At 59.1% G+C, this 19,433-nt stretch overlaps 1 protein-coding gene across 1 annotated transcript in view; it reads left to right on the top strand.

Moving 5' to 3' along the window:
* The window catches only part of LOC138807302 (maestro heat-like repeat-containing protein family member 1), a 36,297-nt gene extending 17,168 nt beyond the window's left edge, over window positions 1-19,129 (top strand). The window contains exons 25-42 of the mRNA XM_069992932.1: window positions 283-418; window positions 1,274-1,363; window positions 3,166-3,270; window positions 5,160-5,295; window positions 5,814-5,911; window positions 6,399-6,548; window positions 7,747-7,901; window positions 8,484-8,616; window positions 9,482-9,675; window positions 10,576-10,713; window positions 10,842-10,959; window positions 11,055-11,195; window positions 11,364-11,537; window positions 13,164-13,322; window positions 14,456-14,578; window positions 16,013-16,118; window positions 18,092-18,157; window positions 18,602-19,129. Of these exons, the coding sequence (XP_069849033.1) occupies window positions 283-418; window positions 1,274-1,363; window positions 3,166-3,270; window positions 5,160-5,295; window positions 5,814-5,911; window positions 6,399-6,548; window positions 7,747-7,901; window positions 8,484-8,616; window positions 9,482-9,675; window positions 10,576-10,713; window positions 10,842-10,959; window positions 11,055-11,195; window positions 11,364-11,537; window positions 13,164-13,322; window positions 14,456-14,578; window positions 16,013-16,118; window positions 18,092-18,157; window positions 18,602-19,020 (2,641 nt within the window). The 3' untranslated portion in view covers window positions 19,021-19,129. The remainder of the gene's footprint in view (window positions 1-282; window positions 419-1,273; window positions 1,364-3,165; window positions 3,271-5,159; window positions 5,296-5,813; window positions 5,912-6,398; window positions 6,549-7,746; window positions 7,902-8,483; window positions 8,617-9,481; window positions 9,676-10,575; window positions 10,714-10,841; window positions 10,960-11,054; window positions 11,196-11,363; window positions 11,538-13,163; window positions 13,323-14,455; window positions 14,579-16,012; window positions 16,119-18,091; window positions 18,158-18,601) is intronic.
* Window positions 19,130-19,433: the final 304 nt, after the last annotated feature.

The following is a 19,433-nucleotide window of genomic DNA, read 5'->3' as shown; positions in this document are numbered from 1 at the left end:
CTGGGCGCTGTCCCTGAGCTTCTTTTGCTCAAGGCGAGCGCTCTACCACTTGAGCCACAGCGCCACTTCCGGCTTTTTCTGTGATGAATTGGAGATCAGAGTCTCACGGACGTTCCTGCCCAGGCTGGCTTCGAACCGCGATCCTCAGATCTCAGCCTCCCGAGTAGCTCGGACATCAGGCGTGAGCCACAGAGCCCGGCTTCCGTTCCATTCTTGTCATCTCCTCCTCTTTCTCTCTCCGTCTGCTCCCTCCGTTCCCCTCCTGCCCGTCCTTCCGTGCAGGAAGTTCAAGCCCATCCTGGAGAACGAGAGCTGGGCGGAGCTGCTGCGGACCTGCCTCGGGAGCGTGCTGGCGCTGCCGCCCTCCGACATCCTGAAGAGAGATGCCTCCAGCCCCAGCCAGGGCCTGGCTGTCGTGGTAACTGCTGCTCCTCGCCGTTGTGTGGGAGGCCGGGGGCCCGGGGGGCCGGGAGGCCGGGGCAGTGTTGCAGGGGAGAAGCGCCCACGTTTAATGAACAGGAGATCGGTGGAGGCCCATGGAGGCTCAGCTGTCGGAGGTCAGGTGGCGTGGACTCCACTGCCCAGGCTGGCTTCAAACCCCGATCCTCAGATCTCAGCCTCCTGAGTAGCTGGGATGCCAGGCGTGAGCCACCGGCACCGGCTCTTTGGGTATTCATGTAAATCTTGTGAACAGGCTCCCTGCAGTTTCCTGCCTCCCTGTGGGTTCCTTCACAGCTGGAGGCTGTGTTACTGGTGGGATTGTCTTTTCTCTTTAATGATGTGAACTGATGCGTCTTCCCGTGCAGCTAGCGAGCGCGGCTCCTCTGCCCGCTCCTCGTGCTCAGGCGGGGAGCGCTGTGAGCGACCCTTCACCCAGGAGCACGCCTGTGCCTCACAGCGAGGTCCTGCGTGTGCACTCACTGCACACGCTCACCTGCGCCGTGCACACTCACCTGCACCGTGCACACTCACTCACCTGAGCCACACACGCTCACCTGCACCGTGCCGGGCTCCGCCCTCGCCCCCAGCCTGCTTGCTGAGGCCCAGGCCGGGAGCCCAGCACAGGGATGGGGAGAAAGGCTTGGCGGGGGAACAAGGGCCAGAACACGTGCATGTGCACGCTTGGGGCAGGACAGAGGTCCTGGTGGTTCCTGTCAGCACTGGGCCACCAGGGAAGCCCGGGATGGGGAGGAAGTGTGTGTGGAGGATGCAGGTGGGGATTTGGGGGGGAGCGCCCATCGGTTGGCGGCAGCCTGAGGTCCCCCCCCTGCAGGAGCTGTTCAGGGTCACCATGCACGCGCTGCACACGCTGATGGAGGCCGTGGTCATCGAAGACCCCTCCAAGGTCCCCCTGTGCTTGGAGGTGGGTGCGAGGGGCGGCCCAGCGAGCGTGAGATGGGGAGGCTGGGGGGAGGGCAGAGCAGGTGCGGGGTGCAGAGGGGTTCCCACACACGGGCCTGCGGTGTCCTCTGGCTGCTCCTGAAGGCATCGCACTGGGGGTGACGGCGCGGCTTTGGCGCCGGGCGGCTTCGCGTTCAAAGTGGAGGCTGCAGGCTGAGGCGGGGCTGGGCTGGTGGTCCTCTGCCTTCCAGTCCCCCCCCCTTTTACTTTTAGCACTAGGACCGTGAGCTCACTCACGTGTGCCCTGCTACTTGATTTTGTAGCCGTGTCCTCCGTCCTGTCCCCCTCTTCACTCACACAACACAATCTTTTGTTGTTGTTGTTGTTCCTGGCTGTTTGTTTTTGTTGGTTGTGGGACTTGAACTCAGGGCCTAGGAGTTATCTCTTTTTTTTTGTTGTTGCTGTTGTTGTTTGCTCAAGGCGAACCCTCTACCATTTGAACCACAGCTCCACTTCTGATTTTCTGGTGGTTCTCTGGAGATAAGACTCTCATGTGTGGGCTGGGAAGGTGGCTCAGTGGTAGAGCGCTTGCCTTGCATGCCTGAGACCTTGGGTTCGATTCCTCAGCACCACATAAGCAAAAAGAAAAACCCGGAAGTGGCACTGTGGCTCAAGTGGTAGAGTGCTAGCCTTGAGCTGAAGAGCTGAGGGACAGCGCCCAGGCCCAGAGTTCAGGCCCCACAACCGGACCAAAAAAAAACAAAAACAAAAAAACAAAAAAAAAAGACTCTCATGGGTGCCGGGCGCTGGTGGCTCCCGCCTGTCATCCCAGCTACTCAGGAGGCTGAGATCTGAGGATCACGGTTCAAAGCCAGCCTGGGCAGGAAAGTCCATAAGACTCTTATTTCCAATAAGCCACCAGAAAACCAGAAGTGGTGCTGTGGCTCAGGTGGTAGAGCGCTCGCCTTGAGCTGAAGAGCTGAGGGACAGCGCCCAGGCCCAGAGTTCAGGCCCCATGACCAAAAAAAAAGAGAGAGTCACGGAATTTCTTGTCCAGGCTGGCTTTGAACTGTGATCCTCAGATCCCCGAGTAGCTGGGATGACAGGCGTGAGCCACAGGTGCCTGATTCCACAGCACATTCTTATGTGTCTGTGTGTGATGTGTGTGTGGGTGCATTTGTGCACATGTCTGTTCATGTGTGTGTGTACGCACACATGCGTGTGATCACCTCTTTCCAAAGACAGCAGTCCGAGCACACAGCTCCCTCCTACTCCAGTCTGAACTCACTTTCTATTGGCCGGTTTTCAGAGCCCTCCTTCCAGACCCGGGCGCCTAGTGGGGTCCTGAGTGGACAGAGCCTTTGTCCCCCGTGGTCGGTGGGGCTGAGCTGGCAGGAAGTGGATGGAGGAGGAAGGCCGTGCAGGGGAGAGGCAGCAGAGCTGCGGTCTGAGCTATGCTGGTCTCTCTCTGAAGTACGTTGGAGTGCTCAGGGAAAAGTCACGGACTGTGTGCAGCCACCAGCTGCAGGGCCCACACGCTGGTCCAGGAGAAAACGGGGTCCGTGCAGCCAAGGTTGCACAGCGGGCCATGGAGTCAGGGTCTAGAACCCCAATGTACACAAGTCCTGTGGGGCTGGGGAAACAGCGGCACCCGGCGCCGGGCTCGACCTCTAGGCCAAGCTGGCCGGGCTCTCAGAGTGCCGGCCCTGCCGGCCTGTGGCAGCGGGGCTCCCACCTGGCTTTCTGCGGTTTGGGAAGCAGCTGATCAGGCTTCTCTCCTTCCGGCTGTCGGATCGAGCCTCGCCTGTTCTCCTCTCCCTCCAGATGCTGGACCCCTGGCTGAACTCACACAAGGACAATGAACGGGAACGCGCCATGTGGATTACCGCGCGTGTTCTGGGCTTTACGGCACAGATGAATAATTTTGAAGTGAGTGGGGTCCCTGCCGCCAGCCCTGCTGCCCCCCTCTGAACCTGCACGACACGGTCACGGCGTGCCACGGGCCCGGCATGACACGGATGACACGTGCCGTCACGTGAATCATACCTGCCGCCTTGGCCACTTAGCCGCCTTCTCCCATGATCCATCCTGTTTGCTCTTGTCCCTCCCCCTCTCCCTCCCGGAGGCTCAGCCCGAGCCTTCCTCTCAACATCAGTGCCAGGATGTGTGTGGGTACTGTGCGGGGTGGCCCCATCTGTCTATGTCCGTCCGTCCGTCTGTCCATCCATCCATCCATCTTATTCACTCTATCATACTCACTCACATCTATCTTATTCATCTATCTCTGTCTGCCTATTAATCTGTCTATGTACTCATTCATTTATCTACCTATCTATATGTATCTAGTCTATTCATTCATCTCTATCCTTCCATCCATTCATCAGTATCTATTCATTCATCCATCATCTGTCTGTCTGCCAATCTAAGCTATCCATTTATGTAATCCTCGATCTGTCCATCCATCCATCTTATTCACTCATCCATCATTTTGTCTGCCTATCTAATCTATCCATCTATGCACTCATTTATCTACCTATCTATATGTATCTAATCTACTCATTCATCTATCATCCATCCATCAGAATCTAATCCATTCACCCATCACGCCTGTATGCTTATCTAATCTGTCCATTTCTGTACTCATCTATCTATGCATCCATCTATCCAGCTATCTTATTCACTCATCCATCGTCTATCTCTGTCTGCCTGCTTCATCTATCCATCTATGCACTCATTCATCTACCTACCTATCTATATGTATCTAATCTATTCATTCATCTCTCTATCCTTCCATCCATCCATCATATCTATTCATTCACCCGTCATCTGTCTGTCTGCCAATCTAATCTATCCATTTACTCATCTACTTATCCATCCATCCATCTATCTTATTCCCTCATCCATCGTTTTTGCCTGCCTATCTAATCTATGCATCTATGCGCTCATTTATCTATCTACCTATGACTCTGTCTTAATTACTCATTCGACCATCCATCTGTCCATCCATCAGTATCTAACCTACTCACTCATCCCTCATCTGTCCTGTCTGCCCATCTAGTCTCCATCTATGTCCTCCTCTACCTATATCTACCCATCCACCTATCCTTAGCTACCCGTCCATCTATATCTCTCTGTCTATATCTAAGCTATTCACTCATCCATCACCTATATCTGTCTATCTGTCGATTTTATCTATGTGCTCATCTACCTACTCAGCTGCCTATTCAGTCTATCATCTAGTCTTCCACCGTGTCTTTTATGTACCTGTCATTTATCTCTTTATCTTTCCATTCATCTGTCCATCCATCTTCCTAATATCTACTCATCCATCCCTCTGTCTCTCTATCACTTATTTAATCTTTCCATCTATCCCTCCATCTTTTTTTGTTGTTGTTGCTGTTGGTTGTGGGACTTGAAGTCAGGGCCAAGGCTAGATCTCTACCACTTTGAGCCACATCGCCACTTCCAGTTTTCTGGTGGTTCATGGGGGATAAGAGTCTCATGGACTTTCCTGCCCGGGCTGACTTTGAACCCTGATCCTCAGATCTCAGCCTCCTGAGTATCTGGGATGACAGGCGTGAGCCACCAGCACCAGCATCCATCCATCTTTGATCATCCATCTATTTATCCATGCATCCACCGGGCCACCCACCCGCACTGGTTCTGGAGCTGGGGCCCAGGGCCTGGGGCCCTGCCATGCCACGCCCCCAGTCCTGACTCTCCGGTCTCTGGCCCACAGGTTCCCCCCTCCCCCCACCTGCAGCCCTTTCCTGGTAGGGGCGGTGATAAGGTGACTTCCGGTTGGTTCTCCTTCCCAGGTGGAGATTCAGTTTGCCCGGCTGGGGCGGCTGGTGAGGATGTTGGCCATTCGCTGCCAGGACTTGGTGGACAACATCTCCTTCCTGTCTTCCCAAGCCGTCTACAACCTCTACTGCATCCTCTTGCAGCAGAAGCGTAGGGCCCCTCCCCTCCCCTCCCCTCCTCTCTCCTTCTGCCCCTCCCCTCCCTCTTCCCTCCCCTTCCTTCTCTTGTCCCTTCCCTCCTCTTCCCTCCCCTCCCCTTCCCCATCCCCGTCCCCCCTTAGGCCTGGCCACACCCACTCACTGCTTCCTGAGCTCGCTCTCTCTGTGGAGGAATCTTCTCCTTCACCTCTACAGATTGTGTTTTCTTGGGCCCGTACCTTCTCTGTGCCCAGTTGGGTGTTGGCATGGGACAAGCAGGGGGTGGGGGGCATTCAGCATTTCCCATTCTAATGCCCATGTCCAACTCCCGCCCCACCAAGGACCACCAGACAACCACACAGTGTTGCCCAAGCTGACTGGGGTTCAGCTCGTGTCCGGGGCTCTGTGTTGGGGTTCAGCTCGTGTCCGGGGCTCTGTGTCGGGGTTCAGCTCATGTCTGGGGCTCTGTGTCAGGGTTCAGCTCGTGTCCGGGGCTAGGCCTCGACTCAGAGGTCGGCGTCTGTGTTGCAGAGATGCTGAAGAAGAGGCAGGGCATGTGGGAGGAAGAGGACAAGACTGTGGCCTACAGCGCCCACGTGTTCCACAACAACACCTATAAAATTGCCAAGGTGAGGGGGGGGGCCAGGCGAGGTGGGGGAACAGGGGAGGGTTGGGGGGTTCTGCAGATCATCCTATGGACGACCAGGGTGCAGGGCTCCACCATCCTCTCTGCCCTCTACCACTGCGGTGAAACTTGTTTTTGTGGTCCAGGAGCTTGAACTCAGGGCCCGGGCGCTGTCCCCGAGCCTCTTTTTGGTGGAGGCCGGTGCTCTACCACTTGAATCACAGTGCCACTTCCATCTTTTCCTGGGTGGTTCATTGGAGATCAGAGTCTCATGGACTTTCCTTCCCGGGCTGGCTTTGAACCGTGATCCTCAGATCTCAGCCTCCTGAGTAGCTGGGATGACAGGCGGGAGCCGCCATGCCTGGCCCCAGAAGCATTTGTTTCGGTGCTTCCCGAGTCTTGGTCCTCAGAGCGGGCGGGCTGGCTCCTGCCCTGGCCACGCCGGGCGGGCGTGGGGCTGCAGGTGTCCAGCCCGGTCCTCCCCCTGTCAGGCGTTCGCCGAGTACTTCACCCAGATCCAGGTCACCAACCTGGTGCTGACTGCCATGGAGAGCCTGACGGACAGCAAGGTGAAGATGTCGCTGGCGGCTGCGCAGCTGATGAGCGCGGTCATGAAGGAGCGAGGCAGAGATGTGATAAAGGTAGATGCGCCCGCCCCCCTCCGTGTGCCCCCCCTCCACCTGCGGGCTCAGGAGCAGGGAGGCAGGACCTGAACCCCTAGATCTAGATCTCTGCGTCCTCACCCGGCTCCGGACAGGTACAGTCCTGAGTCCCGAGCCGCCCTCCTGTCTTGAGGGCCCTTCGCTAGGTTCAGGGCACCCCTGAACCTAGTGGGGGTGGCGGGGCAGGGGGCCTCGGCCAGCACCAGGAGACAGAGACTGGACATGAAGACACAGCGGGAGTGACTGACAGTGTGATCTTTTTAGCCTAATGTGAAATGATGCGAAGGCTGCACAAGTACTTGCATTTACACTTCACTCAGAAGAAGACTTCAGCCAGGCGCCCCTGCCTCACGCCTGTCATCCCAGCTGCTCAGGAGGCTGAGAGCTGAGGATCCTGGTTGGAAGCCAGCCCGGGCAGGAAAATCCATGAGACTCTTATCTCCAATAAACTACCCAGGAAAAGATGGAAGTGGCACTGTGGCTCAAGTGGTAGAGCGCCAGCCTTGAGCACAAAAGCTCAGGGACAGCGCATAGGGCCTGAGTTCAAGCCCCAGTACTGGCACACGCACAAACAAAAAAAGGACTTCAAAAGAAGGTCTCAGCTGGGCACTGGAGGCTCAAACCTGTCATCCTAGCTACTTAGGAGGCTGAGATCTGAGGATCACAGTTCGAAGCCAGCCCGGGCAGGAAAGTCTGTGAGACTCTGATCTCCAATAAACCACCAGAAAACCGGAAGTGGCGCTGTGGCTCAAGTGGTAGAGTGCCAGCCTTGAGCTGAAGAGCTGAGGGACAGCGCCCAGGCCCTGAGTTCAAGCCCCATAACCGACAAGAAAAAAAAGAGGGGATCCCATAGGGCAAGTGTTTGGGAACCCACTGCCCCGTTTACGTGGACTTCACGGGGCTGCACAGGATCCCCACCCCTCAAGCGCCAGGGGTCCTTGTAGTTTTGTGGGACAGAAGCTGCTCCCAGTTGCTGGAGCGGTGTGTATGGGGTAGGGGAAGCCCTAAAGTATCTGGGGGGACTTTCTGTTTTCCGCAGGGTTTCTCGTCCCTTTGGAGGGGCCCAGGACCCCCTTGGGGGGCTGCGGTCAGGGTCAGCTTCCTGTGGCCTGGTCCCGGGACCCCCCCAGAGCACAGTCACCCACCAGGGTCCCCCCTCCTCCGCTGTCCCCTGCAGATCGGCGAGGTGGTGGAGGGCATCCTGGAGAGACTGCACATGCAGCTAGAGCCCAGCACCAGGGAGGAGACCCTGCAGGCCATGTGCGCGCTGGCCGGCAGCAACACGCCCGCCGTGGTGCCCATGCTGCTCAGCAAGTCGCTGCCTTGGGACAGGTACCAGCCGCCCCGCCCCGCCCCGGCCCCGCCCCCACCAGACCACGCCCACCCCGGCCCCGGCCCGACCACGCCCCACCCAGACCACGCCCGCCCAGACCACGCCCTGCCCTGGCCCCGCCCCGCCCCCACTCAGACCACGCCCACCCCGACCACGCCCATGCCATGGCCCCACCCCCACCCCGACCACGCCCCACCCAGACCACGCCCGTGCCCTGGCCCCGGCCCGACCATGCCCCACCTAGACCACGCCCTGGCCTGGCCCCCGCCCCATCCCCGCCCCGCCCCCACCCAGACCACACCCACCCCGACCACGCCCACCCAGACCACGCCCTGCCCTGGCCCCGCCCCCGCCCAGACCACGCCCATGCCCTGGCCCCGCCCGTGCCCTGGCCCCGCCCCGGTCCCGGCCCCGCCCCCAGGCGTCGTCCAGCCAGGCCTCACGCCCGCTTTCTCTGGCCAGTTCTGGGTCCGGTCCGGTGGGGTGGACGGAGGCCCCTTCCTGGAGCCCCCCCACCCCGACTCTGCCCAGCCCATGATGGAAGGACAGACGGACGGACGTGCTGTCCTTGGTCCTTGCAGAACCAAGCTGGCCTTGTGGAAAGCCTTCGGCGCCCAGCGGGAGACGGCCATCAACATCCTGCAAGTGCTCATCGCCATCCTGGAGAAGAAGAACCGGGAGGAGACCAAGGAGATGGCCCTGCAGCCCGTGGCGGTCAGTGGAGGGCCGCTGGGGGCAGGGGTCGGGCCAGCCCGAGGGTCTCTAGGATTGGGGCGCAGGCGGGCTTTCAGCGTGGAAGGGGGCCCGGCCAGGGAGAACATGGGGAGCAGGGTCACGCAGCCCTCTGGGCCTCATTCCCGGATGGCGCCTGGGGTCTCATGGGGGACAAGGGAGGAAGGAAGGGGGGCACAACGTGTTCCCCAAGTCATTGCTGCGTCAGCCCCTCCCTCCCTCCATCCTTCCTTCCTTCCTTCTCTTCATTTCTCCCTTCCTTTTTCCTTCCTTCCCATCCCTCCCTCTCTCCTTTCCCTTCCTTCCTTCCTTCCTTCTCTCCCTTCCTCCCTCCTCTTGCTTTTCTTCCTTCCTTCTTTCCTTCCCTTCCTCCCTTCCTCCCTTCCTTCCTTCCTTCCTTCCTTCCTTCGTTCCTTCCTTCCTTCCTCCCTTCCTTCCTTCCTTCCTTCCTTCCTTCCTTCCTTCCTTCGTTCCTTCCTTCCTCCCTCCCTTCCTCCCTTGTTTCCTTTCATCCCTCCCTCCCTCCTTTCCCTTCCTTCCCTTTCCTTCTTTCCTTCTCTTCCCTCCCTCCCTCCCTTCCCTATCTTCTTCCCTCCATCTCTCCCTCTTTTCTGTTATCCCTCTTTCCTTCTTTCCCTATGTTGCCGGGCCTTGCCCCACAAGCGGCCCTCCTGCCTCAGTTTCCCTACTGGCTGGCACTGCCCCCTCCACGCCTGCTCCCTTTTCCTCCCCAGTGCCAAGACAGCAGAGCGAGAGCTTGGCACCGTGGCCCTCCCCCTCCTTAGCCACAACCACAGGGCACGTGTGTGTGTGGGGGGGGCAGGCCTGGTGACCCCCGCCCCCGCAGGCGGTGTGCGCCCTCCACGAGATGCTGTCGGGGCCGCTGTGCCACGAGGCCATCCAGGAGCTGTTCCCGCGGCTGCTGCTGGCGGTGCTGTGCCACCTGCACTGGGTCATGGAGCAGAACATCCCGCAGAAGCTGCTGGTCTACTCCAGCGAGGAGAGCGCGCGCCGCAAGAGCAAGCACCTGGACCCCACCAGGTCAGCGGGGCCGTCGCTCGCTTGGCAAACCCCACGCCCGGCGTGGAACGGGGGACCCCACCAGGTCAGCGGGGCCGTCACTCACTCGGCGAACCCCACGCCCGGCGTGGAACGGGGCGGGCGCCCCTCAATAAGATGATGACATATTTTTTTCCCTTTGACTTTGGGATACATTATTCAAATGAGCTGTGTGTGTGTGAGTGTGTGTGTGTGTGTGTGCGCGTGTGCCTGTGTGTGTGCACGTGTGTGAGTGTGCATGTGTGTGTGCGCACACGTGTATGTGCGTGTGTGTGAGTGTGTGTGTGTGTGTGTGTGTGTGTGTGGCTAAGGGGAGGTTAGAGTCTCACGGATTTCCTTTTGGCCAGGTTGGCTTCAAATCCTGAGCCTCCAGCCTCAGCCTCCTGAGTGGCGGGGGACAGGCGTGGGCGGCTCAGTGAGCCCCGGTGTGACTGACAGTGACACACCAGGGGGACGTGCTCACGATGTTTCTGCTCAGAGGCCTCGGCCGCGTCTGAGTCTGCGAGAACGGATTGAGGACCCCACAGCACGGGCCTCTCTCTGCCTCTCCGTCTCTCCCTCTTTCTTTCTGTCTCTGTATCTCTGTGTGTCTCTCCCTCTCCCTCTCTATCTCTGTCTGTCTGTCTTTCTCTGTCTCTGGCTATCTCTGTCTCTGTCTGTGTGTCTCTCTGTCTGTCTCTGTATCTCTATCTCTATGTCTCTGTGTCTCTCTCTGTGTCTCTCTCTGTGTGTCTCTCTCTGTTTCTGTCTTTGTCTGTCTCTGGTCTCCATCGCAGGATTCTGGGGGGAGGGGGGGCTAGAACCCTGTCCTGGCCGGCCGGCCGCGTGGGGCGGGAGCCGGGGTGTGACCCCGTGTTCTCTGCTCGTGTGCGCGGCCGCCAGCTGCGCCCTGGAGGTGGTGAGGCTGGTGCTGGTGGGCGCGGCGTACGAGGGCGTGGCGGAGTACGCCAGGCAGCGCCACTGCTGGGACCTGCTGTCCAGCCCCAAGACCTACTACATCGGCATGATGGACCTGGCCAGGTGGGCCCCCCTCCCCCCGCCTCGGGCCCTGCTCTCCCCCACCCCCACAGCCCTGGGGTCTCCCCGCTTCTGTGCGCCCCGCTCCCCGGCCGCCACCCCCAAGCCCGCTTCTTTCCCGGGGTGCTCAGCGGCATCGTGAAGAAGTGTGAGCCCAACATCCTGCAGCGGATCCTGAACCACATCAAGAGCATGCTGTACAGCGCCGACCCCCGCCAGAGGCTCACGGTCCGCACGCTCTACGTGCAGGTGGGGCCCCGCCTGGCGGTGCGTCCCTCCCAGGGCACCTGGGGCCGGCCTCGCCCCTCCCCCACAGCCCTGGCCTCCCCCCCCCTCCCCCGCAGCTCCTGTGGCACCGATCGGTGGCGGAGACCATTGGGCAGGACTGCGTGGGCAATCTCATCCACTGGGCCAAGGAGCCCAGCCTTATCATGAAGGAGATCGGTCTCCGGGGAATCAGCAACCTGGCGCTGCACCCCACGCACGTGAGCCCCTGCCCCCGGGGGAGGGGCATCCCCCGCCCTGGACCTCCACCCCGCCTTCCACCGCCAGTCCTTCCAGATGCCCCGGGTAGCTCACGCTGCGTCTCCCCGCCCCCCCCCCCCCCCCCCGCCCCGCCGCTGATGCCGCTGGGCCTCGCTCCGCTCCCACAGTCGAAGGACCTGAAGAGCCTGGTGCCGTTCCTGCGGGCCTTCCTGAAGAGCGAGCTGCGCGTGACGGTGCAGGCGGTCAAGGGCCTGCGGAACATCATCTACCACCGGCCCGGCGAGGACACCAAGCTGCTCTTCTGCGACGTCTCCAGGCAGCTCTGCCCGCTCATCAACGACGTACGGCTCTGGCCTTCTGGAACTTTCTCCGGGGACGTCTGCCAAACCCCAAAGCCAGGTCCACGCCATGGCCAGGATGTCCGTGGCTGTGAGCCTCTGAGCCCCAAGGCCATCCTCTCCGTGCCCCCCCCCCCCCGCCCCACTGGGACGGCAGGCCAGGGCTCGGTGACGCTGCGCCCCGAGCAGAGGGATCACTAAAGATCTCTGCGGCTCAGGGATTTGAGTAGCCAGGAGTCTAGGTGTGTGGTTCCTGTGCCCAGCTCACGGTCCCTTAGTTCTTTATTTATTAATTTTCTTTTTGGCCTGGGGTTTCAACTCAGGGCCTGGGCACCGTCCCTGAGCTTCTTTGTGCTCAAGGCTGGCGCTCGACCCCTTCCAGCTTTTTCTGAGTGGTTTATTAGAGATAAAGAGTCTCACGGACTGTTCTGCCCGGGCTGGCTTTGAACCCCCAGCCTCAGGTCTCAGCCTCCTGAGGAGCTGGGAGGACGGGCACCAGCCACTGGCGTTTCTTCACCTAGACTTCATCTCTGTATTCGAGAGCCTTCGCTTCTGCTCTTTCCCAGGCTTTAAGCGTCTCTGTAAAGTAGGTTTGGAGGGTTGATTTGTTTGTTAGAAGATGGAGTGTTGCTTAGATTCATCTTTTTTCTTTCTTCCTTTTCTGTGGGTCTAACACCAAGACTTGAACTCATCGGCTGGCGCTCTACCACTTGAGCCAGGACTCCAACCCCCTGCTTAGGCTTAGTCTTTTTTTTTTTTTGCCGGTGTGGGGCTTGAACTCTGGGCCTGGGCGCTGTCCCTCAGCTCTTCAGCTCAAGGCAAACACTGTACCACTTGAGCCGCAGCACCACTTCCGGCTTTTTCTGCTTATGTGGTGCTGAGGAATCGAACCCAGGGCCTCGTGCATGTGAGGCAAGTGCTCTACCACTGAGCCACCTTCCCAGCCCCCGACCTATTTTTTGGAATAGGGTCTCGATTTTTTCCCCCTCACCTGGCTTGGACTGTGATCCTCCTATTCGCATTTTCCGTGTAGCTCGGAGGATAGGTGCATGCCGCCCCATGCCTTCTCCATGGAGGCCGGCCTCCACCTGTGATCCTCCCGAGTCACTAGGACTGATTGACAAGCACGAGCTGCCATGTCTGGCTGTCGTCTTTTTATGATCCTCTTTAAAGAACAGAAAGAATAGAAAGAAACAAAGTTCATACCTGTAATCTTAGCTACTCGGGAGCCAGATCAGGGCTAGTCTGGATAGAAACATCCTTGAGACTCCATCTCCTAAAAACAACAAGAACAACCACCAGCAAAATGCCAGATGGGAGGCACTGCTCAAATGGTAGAGCACCAGCCAACAGCAAGAAAGCCACGTGGGTGCCAGCCCTGAATTCAAGGCATACGTAGTACCAGGAAAATCAGTAAGCAGGCCTTGTTGGTGGAATTGCAAGCTGTGGACGGGAAGGGTGTCGGAAGTAAGATGAGCTGAGGTGCAAATCGTGTCTTATGTGGGGGACTTGAAAGGCAATGACCGGCTCTCCAGTCTTGGGGTGCGGCTGAGCCTGGCAGGAGGGAGCCAGGCCTGGGGGGGAACAAGGGCCCCCAGGCTCCATCCGCGCCTCCCCCTCCCCCGGCAGGAGAGAGACCAGGTGCGGGTCTCCGCCACCTCGGCGCTGGGCCACATGCTGCACCGCGTGTTCCAGTTCAAGCCCGGGATGCTGGTGCGCAAGGAGATCTACTCCTTCCTCGTCCCGCTGCTGCTCAGCATCCAGGACAACAACATGGAGGTGGTCAAGGTGCGGCCGCGCCCTCCCTCCCGCCCTCCCTCCTGCCTGCCTGCCTGCCTTCCCTTCTTCCATCCTTCCTTCCTAACTTCCTTCCCTCCTTCCTTCCTTCCCTCCTTCCTTCCCCTCCCTGATTCCCTCCTCCTATCTCTCCTTCTTCCCTCCTTCTCTCTCCCTTTCTTCTTCCTTCTTTGCTCCCTCCCTCTTGCCTTCCTTCCCTCCTTTTTTCCTCCCTCCTTCCCTCCTCCTTCCACTTCCCTCTCCCATCTCTCCTTCCCTCCTCCTATCCTCCCCGTCTCTCCCTCCCTTCTTTCCACGGCTGATCCGTGCCATGACCCATGTGGGCTGCTCCTTTTCTGTGCACTTCTTGGTGGGCCCTGGCTCCAGCCCTGGCTCTGGTTTTGGCTCCAGCTCCAGCTCAGGCCCTGGCTGTGGCTCTGGGTCTGGCTCTGACTCTGACACTCACTCTGGTTCTGGCTCTGACTCTGGCTCCGGCTCCAGCTCCAGCTTCAGCTCTGGCTCTGGCTCTGGCTCTGACTCTGACTCTGGCTCCAGCTCCGGCTCCAGCTCTCACTCTGGCTCTGGCTCTGGCTCCTGCTCCAGCTCCGTCTCTACCTCTGGCTCCAGCTCTGGCTCTGGCTCTGGCACTGGCTCTGGCTCTGGCTCCAGCTCCGTCTCTACCTCTGGCTCCAGCTCTGGCTCTGGCACTGGCTCTGGCTCCAGCTCTGGCTCTGGCTCTGACTCTGGCTCCTGCTCCAGCTCTGTCTCTACCTCTACCTCTGGCTCTGGCTCTGGCACTGGCTCTGGCTCTGGCTCCGGCTCTGGCTCTGACTCTGACTCTGGCTCCAGCTCTGTCTCCAGCTCCAGCTCCAGTTCTGGCTCTGGCTCTGACACTCAGTCTGGTTCTGGCTCTGACTCTCACTCTGGCTCTGGCTCCAGCTCCAGCTCCAGCTCCAGATCCGGCTCTGGCTCCAGCTTTGGCTTCAGCTCTGGTTCCAGCCCTGGCCCTGGCCCTGGCCCTGGCCCTGGCCCTGGCCCTGGCTCCAGCTCCAGCTCCAGCCCTGGCCCCAGCCCCTCTCCCTGTGGTTTCCCAGCCTTGTGGGCCTGGGGAGCAGGCGCTGGGCACTGCCTTGTCTCCTCCCCAGGCCTGTCGAAGGGCCCTGACCGAGTGGACGAAGGTGATTGGCTGGTCGTCGCTCACGCAGATGTTCAGGCACACCACCCTCAGCGACCACATCCAGGTGCTGGAGGAGACCTGCAAGTTCCTGGTGGGTGCGCGTCCCTGGGGGGCCCCGGGGGCCGGGGCCGGGCTGGGTGCGCTAGGGGCAGCACGGCCATCCACGTCGGATCCTGCACCTTCGGTAGACTCCCCGCGTCCACCGCTGGCTGCTCAGCCCTGGCCTCGGGGCTGGGAGGCCACGCTAGCTGCGGGACCTCGGTCCTCCGCAGACAGACAGCGCTGGGAAGAGGCCAGAGGCCGTGGTCAGGAGGTTGGGAGTCTGCAGCTCTGGGTGCCGGTGGCTCACACCTGTCGTCCTAGCTACTCGGGGCTGAGATCTGGAGGATCGAGGTTCCGAGCCACCCCAGGCAGGATCATCTGTGAGAGTCTCATTTTCAATTAACTAGAGGGGAAAAAAAGGCCAGGTTAGAGACGTGGCGTAACGGGCAAAGCGCCAGCCAAGCAAGTGAGCAGAGCACATGCAAGGACCCGAGTTCAAACCCCAGGACTGGGGGAAAAGTCTATTGGTCCTGTGAAATGCAGCTGCACAGAGACCTGAATCCTTGCGGAAAGCCAGCAAGGCCCTAGCAAGCTCTGTGTGTGTGTGTGCGTGTGTGCGTGCGTGCGTGTGTGTGTGTGTATGTGTGTGTGTGCGCGCGCGCGTGCGCATGCCTGTAATCCCAACACTCGGGAAAAAGGCTGAGGTGGGAGGATTGTGAGTTTGAGGCCAGCCTGAGCCACACAGCGAAGCCTGGAGCAAAAACCAACACGCACACAGCGGTGCCTTCACTAGAAGAGAGCGGGGCGGGGCTTCCCAAGCGGCCGGGCCAGGCTGCTGGGCTCTTCCTTTCCCTTTTTTCCTTCCTTCCTTCCTTCCTTCCTTCCTTCCTTCCTTCCTTCCTTCCCTCCCTCTCTCCCTCTCTCCCTCCCTCCCTCCCTCCCTCCCTCCCTTCCTTCCTTCCTTCCTTCCTTCCTTCCTTCCTTCCTTCCTTCCTTCCTTCCTTTCTTCTTCCCTCCTTTCCCTCCCTCTCTTCCTTTCCTTCTTTCCTTTCCCTTCCCTCCCTCCTTCCTTCCCGCCCTCCTTCCCTCTCTCCCTCCCTCCTTCCTTTCCTCCTTCCTTCCCTCCCTCTCCCTCCCTCCCTCCCCCTTCCTCCCTCCCTTTTTTCTTCCCTCCCTCCCTCCCTCCCTCTTCCTTCCTTTCCCCTCTCCCCTCCCCTCTCCTTCCTCCTTGCAGCTGGCCTTGCCCCTGGCCTGCCCGCAGTCTCTGCTCACACATGGGTTTCCTGTGGGCTGGGGGTGAAGGCGGGGGAGGGCGAGGCCCCCTCCCTGCTTCCCGTCCCCCCCACCCCCCGCTGGCCTGGGCCACGTTGGGATGGGGGCGCAGGTGAAGGGTGGGGGCAGGCCGGGCGGCCCGGTGGACGGGGTGAGGGGTGACGGTCCGGGCGGTTCTGTGGGGTCAGTGCCGGCCGCCTCCGCCCTGCAGGTCAGTTCGGGGCGGCTGCATCTGGTGGGGGAGCTGCTGACGCAGAGCTTTGGCTTTCTGAGTAGCCGCCAGATCTTCCTGCGCGTGGCCGCGCTCAACTTCATAGGTGAGACCCTGGCCGGCTCCCCTCGGCCCCCCCCCAGCCTCCCCACCCGCCCGGGGCCCAGCCACAGCCCAGAGAGGCCCCTGGACCTGCCCTGGGGTGACCCAGCAGGCCCCCCCTTCCTGCTCAGAGGTGTTGAGCTGGGCTAGGCCCCTGATTCGGCTTCAAAAGGCTCTGGGGAGGAGAGGAGGCCGGGTTCCCCAGTTCTGGCCTCCACCATGCTGTCCGGGCGTTGCTTTGTTGGGGACAAGACCATGCAGTTGGGACTGGAGGTAAAGACACTGATCTAGGGGTTGGGCAGGTGGCTCAGTGGTAGAGCGCTCGCCTCGCACGCAGGAGGCCCTGGGTTCAATTCCTCAGCACCACAGAAGCAGAAAAAGCTGGAAGTGGCGCTGTGGCTCAAGTGCTAGAGCGCCCGCCTTGAGCTGAAGAGCTGAGGGACAGCATCTAGGCCCTGAGTTCAAGCCCCATGACCAACAAAAAAAAAAAGACCAAAAAAAATCATCTACTGGAATCTCATGGAATTTCCAAAATGCTGCTGCTTCACAATGTATCCGTAGCATGTGTTAGAAACCAACAACAACAAAAATCAGATTGACAAAAAGAAGAAAATAATGCTAGAATCACCGCCATTTTTAAGATTGTAAAAACTTACTACCTACACAAATAGGAACAAAAACAGCAGGTGCCGGTGCTCACGCCTGTACTGCCAGCTGCTCAGGAGGCTGAGATGGGGAGGATCACAGATCAAAGCCAGCCGGGGCAGGAAAAGAAGTGTGCACGACTCCCTTCCACCAGTCATTAGGCGTGCTGGCTCACACCTGCCATCCCAGCCACGGCAGGCGGTGTGAACAGGCGGATGTGGTCTGGGCTGGCCTGGGGCTGGGAGTCGGTCACGCAGAAGACCGTGTGCGAGCCCCGAAGACAAACCCCGGTACCCCCAGGATGCCACGCCAACAAACCCCCTGCAGTTGGGACACTGTCTTCCTTTGCGTGTCCGTCTCCATGCAGCGGGGGTTTGAGCCCAGGGCCTCCCTCTTGCGAGGTTTTTTGTTTTTTGTTTTGATAGTTTTTAATGTGTTTCGTTACCCTAGCTTTGTGCTTTCAATGTGCTCTATTAATTCAATGTCTTTTTTATTGTTGTTGTTGTTTGCCAGTCCTAGGACTTGAACTCAGGGCCTGGGCACTGTTTCTAAGCTCTTTTGGCTCAAGGCTAGCCACAGCACCACTTCTGACTTTTTCTGTGTATATAATACTGAGGAATCGAACCCAGGGCCTCATGCATGCTAGGTGAGCACTCTACCACTGAGCCACCTTCCCAGCCTCTTCAGTGTTACTTCTAATGACTGTATCAAATCACTTCCATTGCACGCTTGGATTTATAAAATGACTTAACACGTCCATATTTTATTTTATTTTATTGTTGGTCCTGGGGCTTGAACTCCAGGAGTGGCTGTCCCTGAGCTCTTTGTGCTCAAGGCTAGCGCTCAACCACTTGAGCCACAGCACCACTTGCAGTTTTCTGGTGGTTTATTGGAGCTCAGAGTCTCATGGACTTTCCTGCCTGGGCTGGTTTTGAGCCGAGATCCTCAGATCTCAGCCTCCTGAGTAGCTGGGATGACAGGCGGGAGCCACGGGCGCCTGGCTTGTCTTTTTTTCTTAATCCGGACGCAGCAGTAAATCTCCGATGCTCCCGTTCTTTCAGGTACGGGAATTTTCTCACACCCAAGGCTCTGCAGCATTTAAGGTTTTTCACGTCTGTTGGGAACGGTTCTCTGAAACCCTGGTGCCCTGGTCGGTCAGTTGTTTTTCAAACAGGCTGGCCCTGGACCATGGTCCTTCTCATTTCTGCTGCTGGTGTCCTGGAATAATAAGTGCACCACCAGGCCCTGCGTTTATGCTAGTTGAGATGGGGTCTCCCTGGCTCTTCCTCCTGATGCCTGCCTCCTGTGACTTTATGTCTGTCTTCTCCGTAGGGTTAACCATCAAGAACATACAGATGTCTGCTATCCATGAAGATGACGTGGAAGAGATTCAGACCAGTGAGTCCCTGCTCCCCAGGGGCCTGGACCACCGGGGTGTGGGCGCCACCTAGTGGCTGATCGGGACCCTCCCTGAGAACACGGTTCCTTCTTTTAAACTTCACTTATTTTTGCAGTACTGGGCTTTGAACTCATGAACCTGTGCTTGCTAGGCAGGTGCTCTGACCACTGAGCTACGCTTCCAGTCCTGTCTTGGTCTTGTTGTTGTTGTTGGTGGTGGTGGTCATGGGGCTTGAACTCAGGGCCTGGGCGCTGTCCCTGAGCTCTTTTCGCTCAAGGCTGGCGCTCTGCCACTTTGAGCCACAGCTTCTGGCTCTTTTTTGGTGGTTCCGTGGAAATGAGAGTCTCACGGACTTTCCTGCCCGGGGTTGACCTTGAACCGGGCTCCTCAGATCTCAGCCTCCGGGCTGGCTTGCAGACTCTGCGGGGTGATGTGGGTTTCAGATCTGGAGTGCATGAGGAACGACTCCCAGGCGTCCGTGCGTCAGATGGCCAGAAACATCCTGCAGAAGATAGACATGAGCTTGAAGCCGCAGGCGTCCAGGATCTCCCGGCTCAGCCGGATGAGCATCACCTTCCTCAGGGCCTCCGGCATCAAGTCCCCCAAGAGGAAGAAGCACCTGTTTAAGGGGCTCTTGCGGGAAGAGGACGACAACTACCAGAAGAGGCTCTGGCTCTGGTGCCAGGGGATCACCAGGCCCTTTTACATGCGCTGCCGGCACCAGGTGCACAACGCCTGGCTGCTGATGGGCACGCGGCTGCAGCCCGAGCGGCACAGCAGCCACACCCAGCACGTCCAGAAAGTTCAGTTCCAGGCCTCCCACGTGTGCCCGGAGGGAACGGCGGCTCCCGATCAGCCCTGAGACGCCAGCCCGGACCTCGCCGGGCGCCCTCCGCTGGGGCCTTCCTCCAGCGGTCGGTTCGTGTGTTTTCTCATCGTGATCTTATTTGCCAATAAATCTCATTTTCTTTCTTTCATCGAAAGGCTCACTGGCTTCCCTCCAGGCCTTGGGAGTTGGCCGTCAGCCCGAGTGAGCAAGGCCGGCTCCGGACGTCTGTCCTTCTGTGTCCTAGACAGAGGGAGCGGGAGCTCAGGCCTCAGAATTGTCCCTCCCCTTGCTCGCAGCGTGGGTGCTTGACCTGTCATCTGAGGGGTGTGGCCGTGGCTCTGGTGAGCGAAAGCCTCAGATACCATGTTCGAGTCCCGGTCTCAGACCAAAAAAAGAAATAAAAGCAAATGACAGTCATCTGAAACTTTGGTACACACACACACACA

This window comes from Dipodomys merriami, unplaced genomic scaffold (genome assembly GCF_024711535.1).
Source record: "Dipodomys merriami isolate MVZ:Mamm:240054 unplaced genomic scaffold, mDipMer1.0.p SCAF_1009, whole genome shotgun sequence".
Classification (NCBI taxonomy): domain Eukaryota; kingdom Metazoa; phylum Chordata; class Mammalia; order Rodentia; family Heteromyidae; genus Dipodomys; species Dipodomys merriami.
The sequence above is the reverse complement of the archived record's forward strand: the minus strand, read 5'-3'. Positions and strand labels throughout refer to the sequence as shown.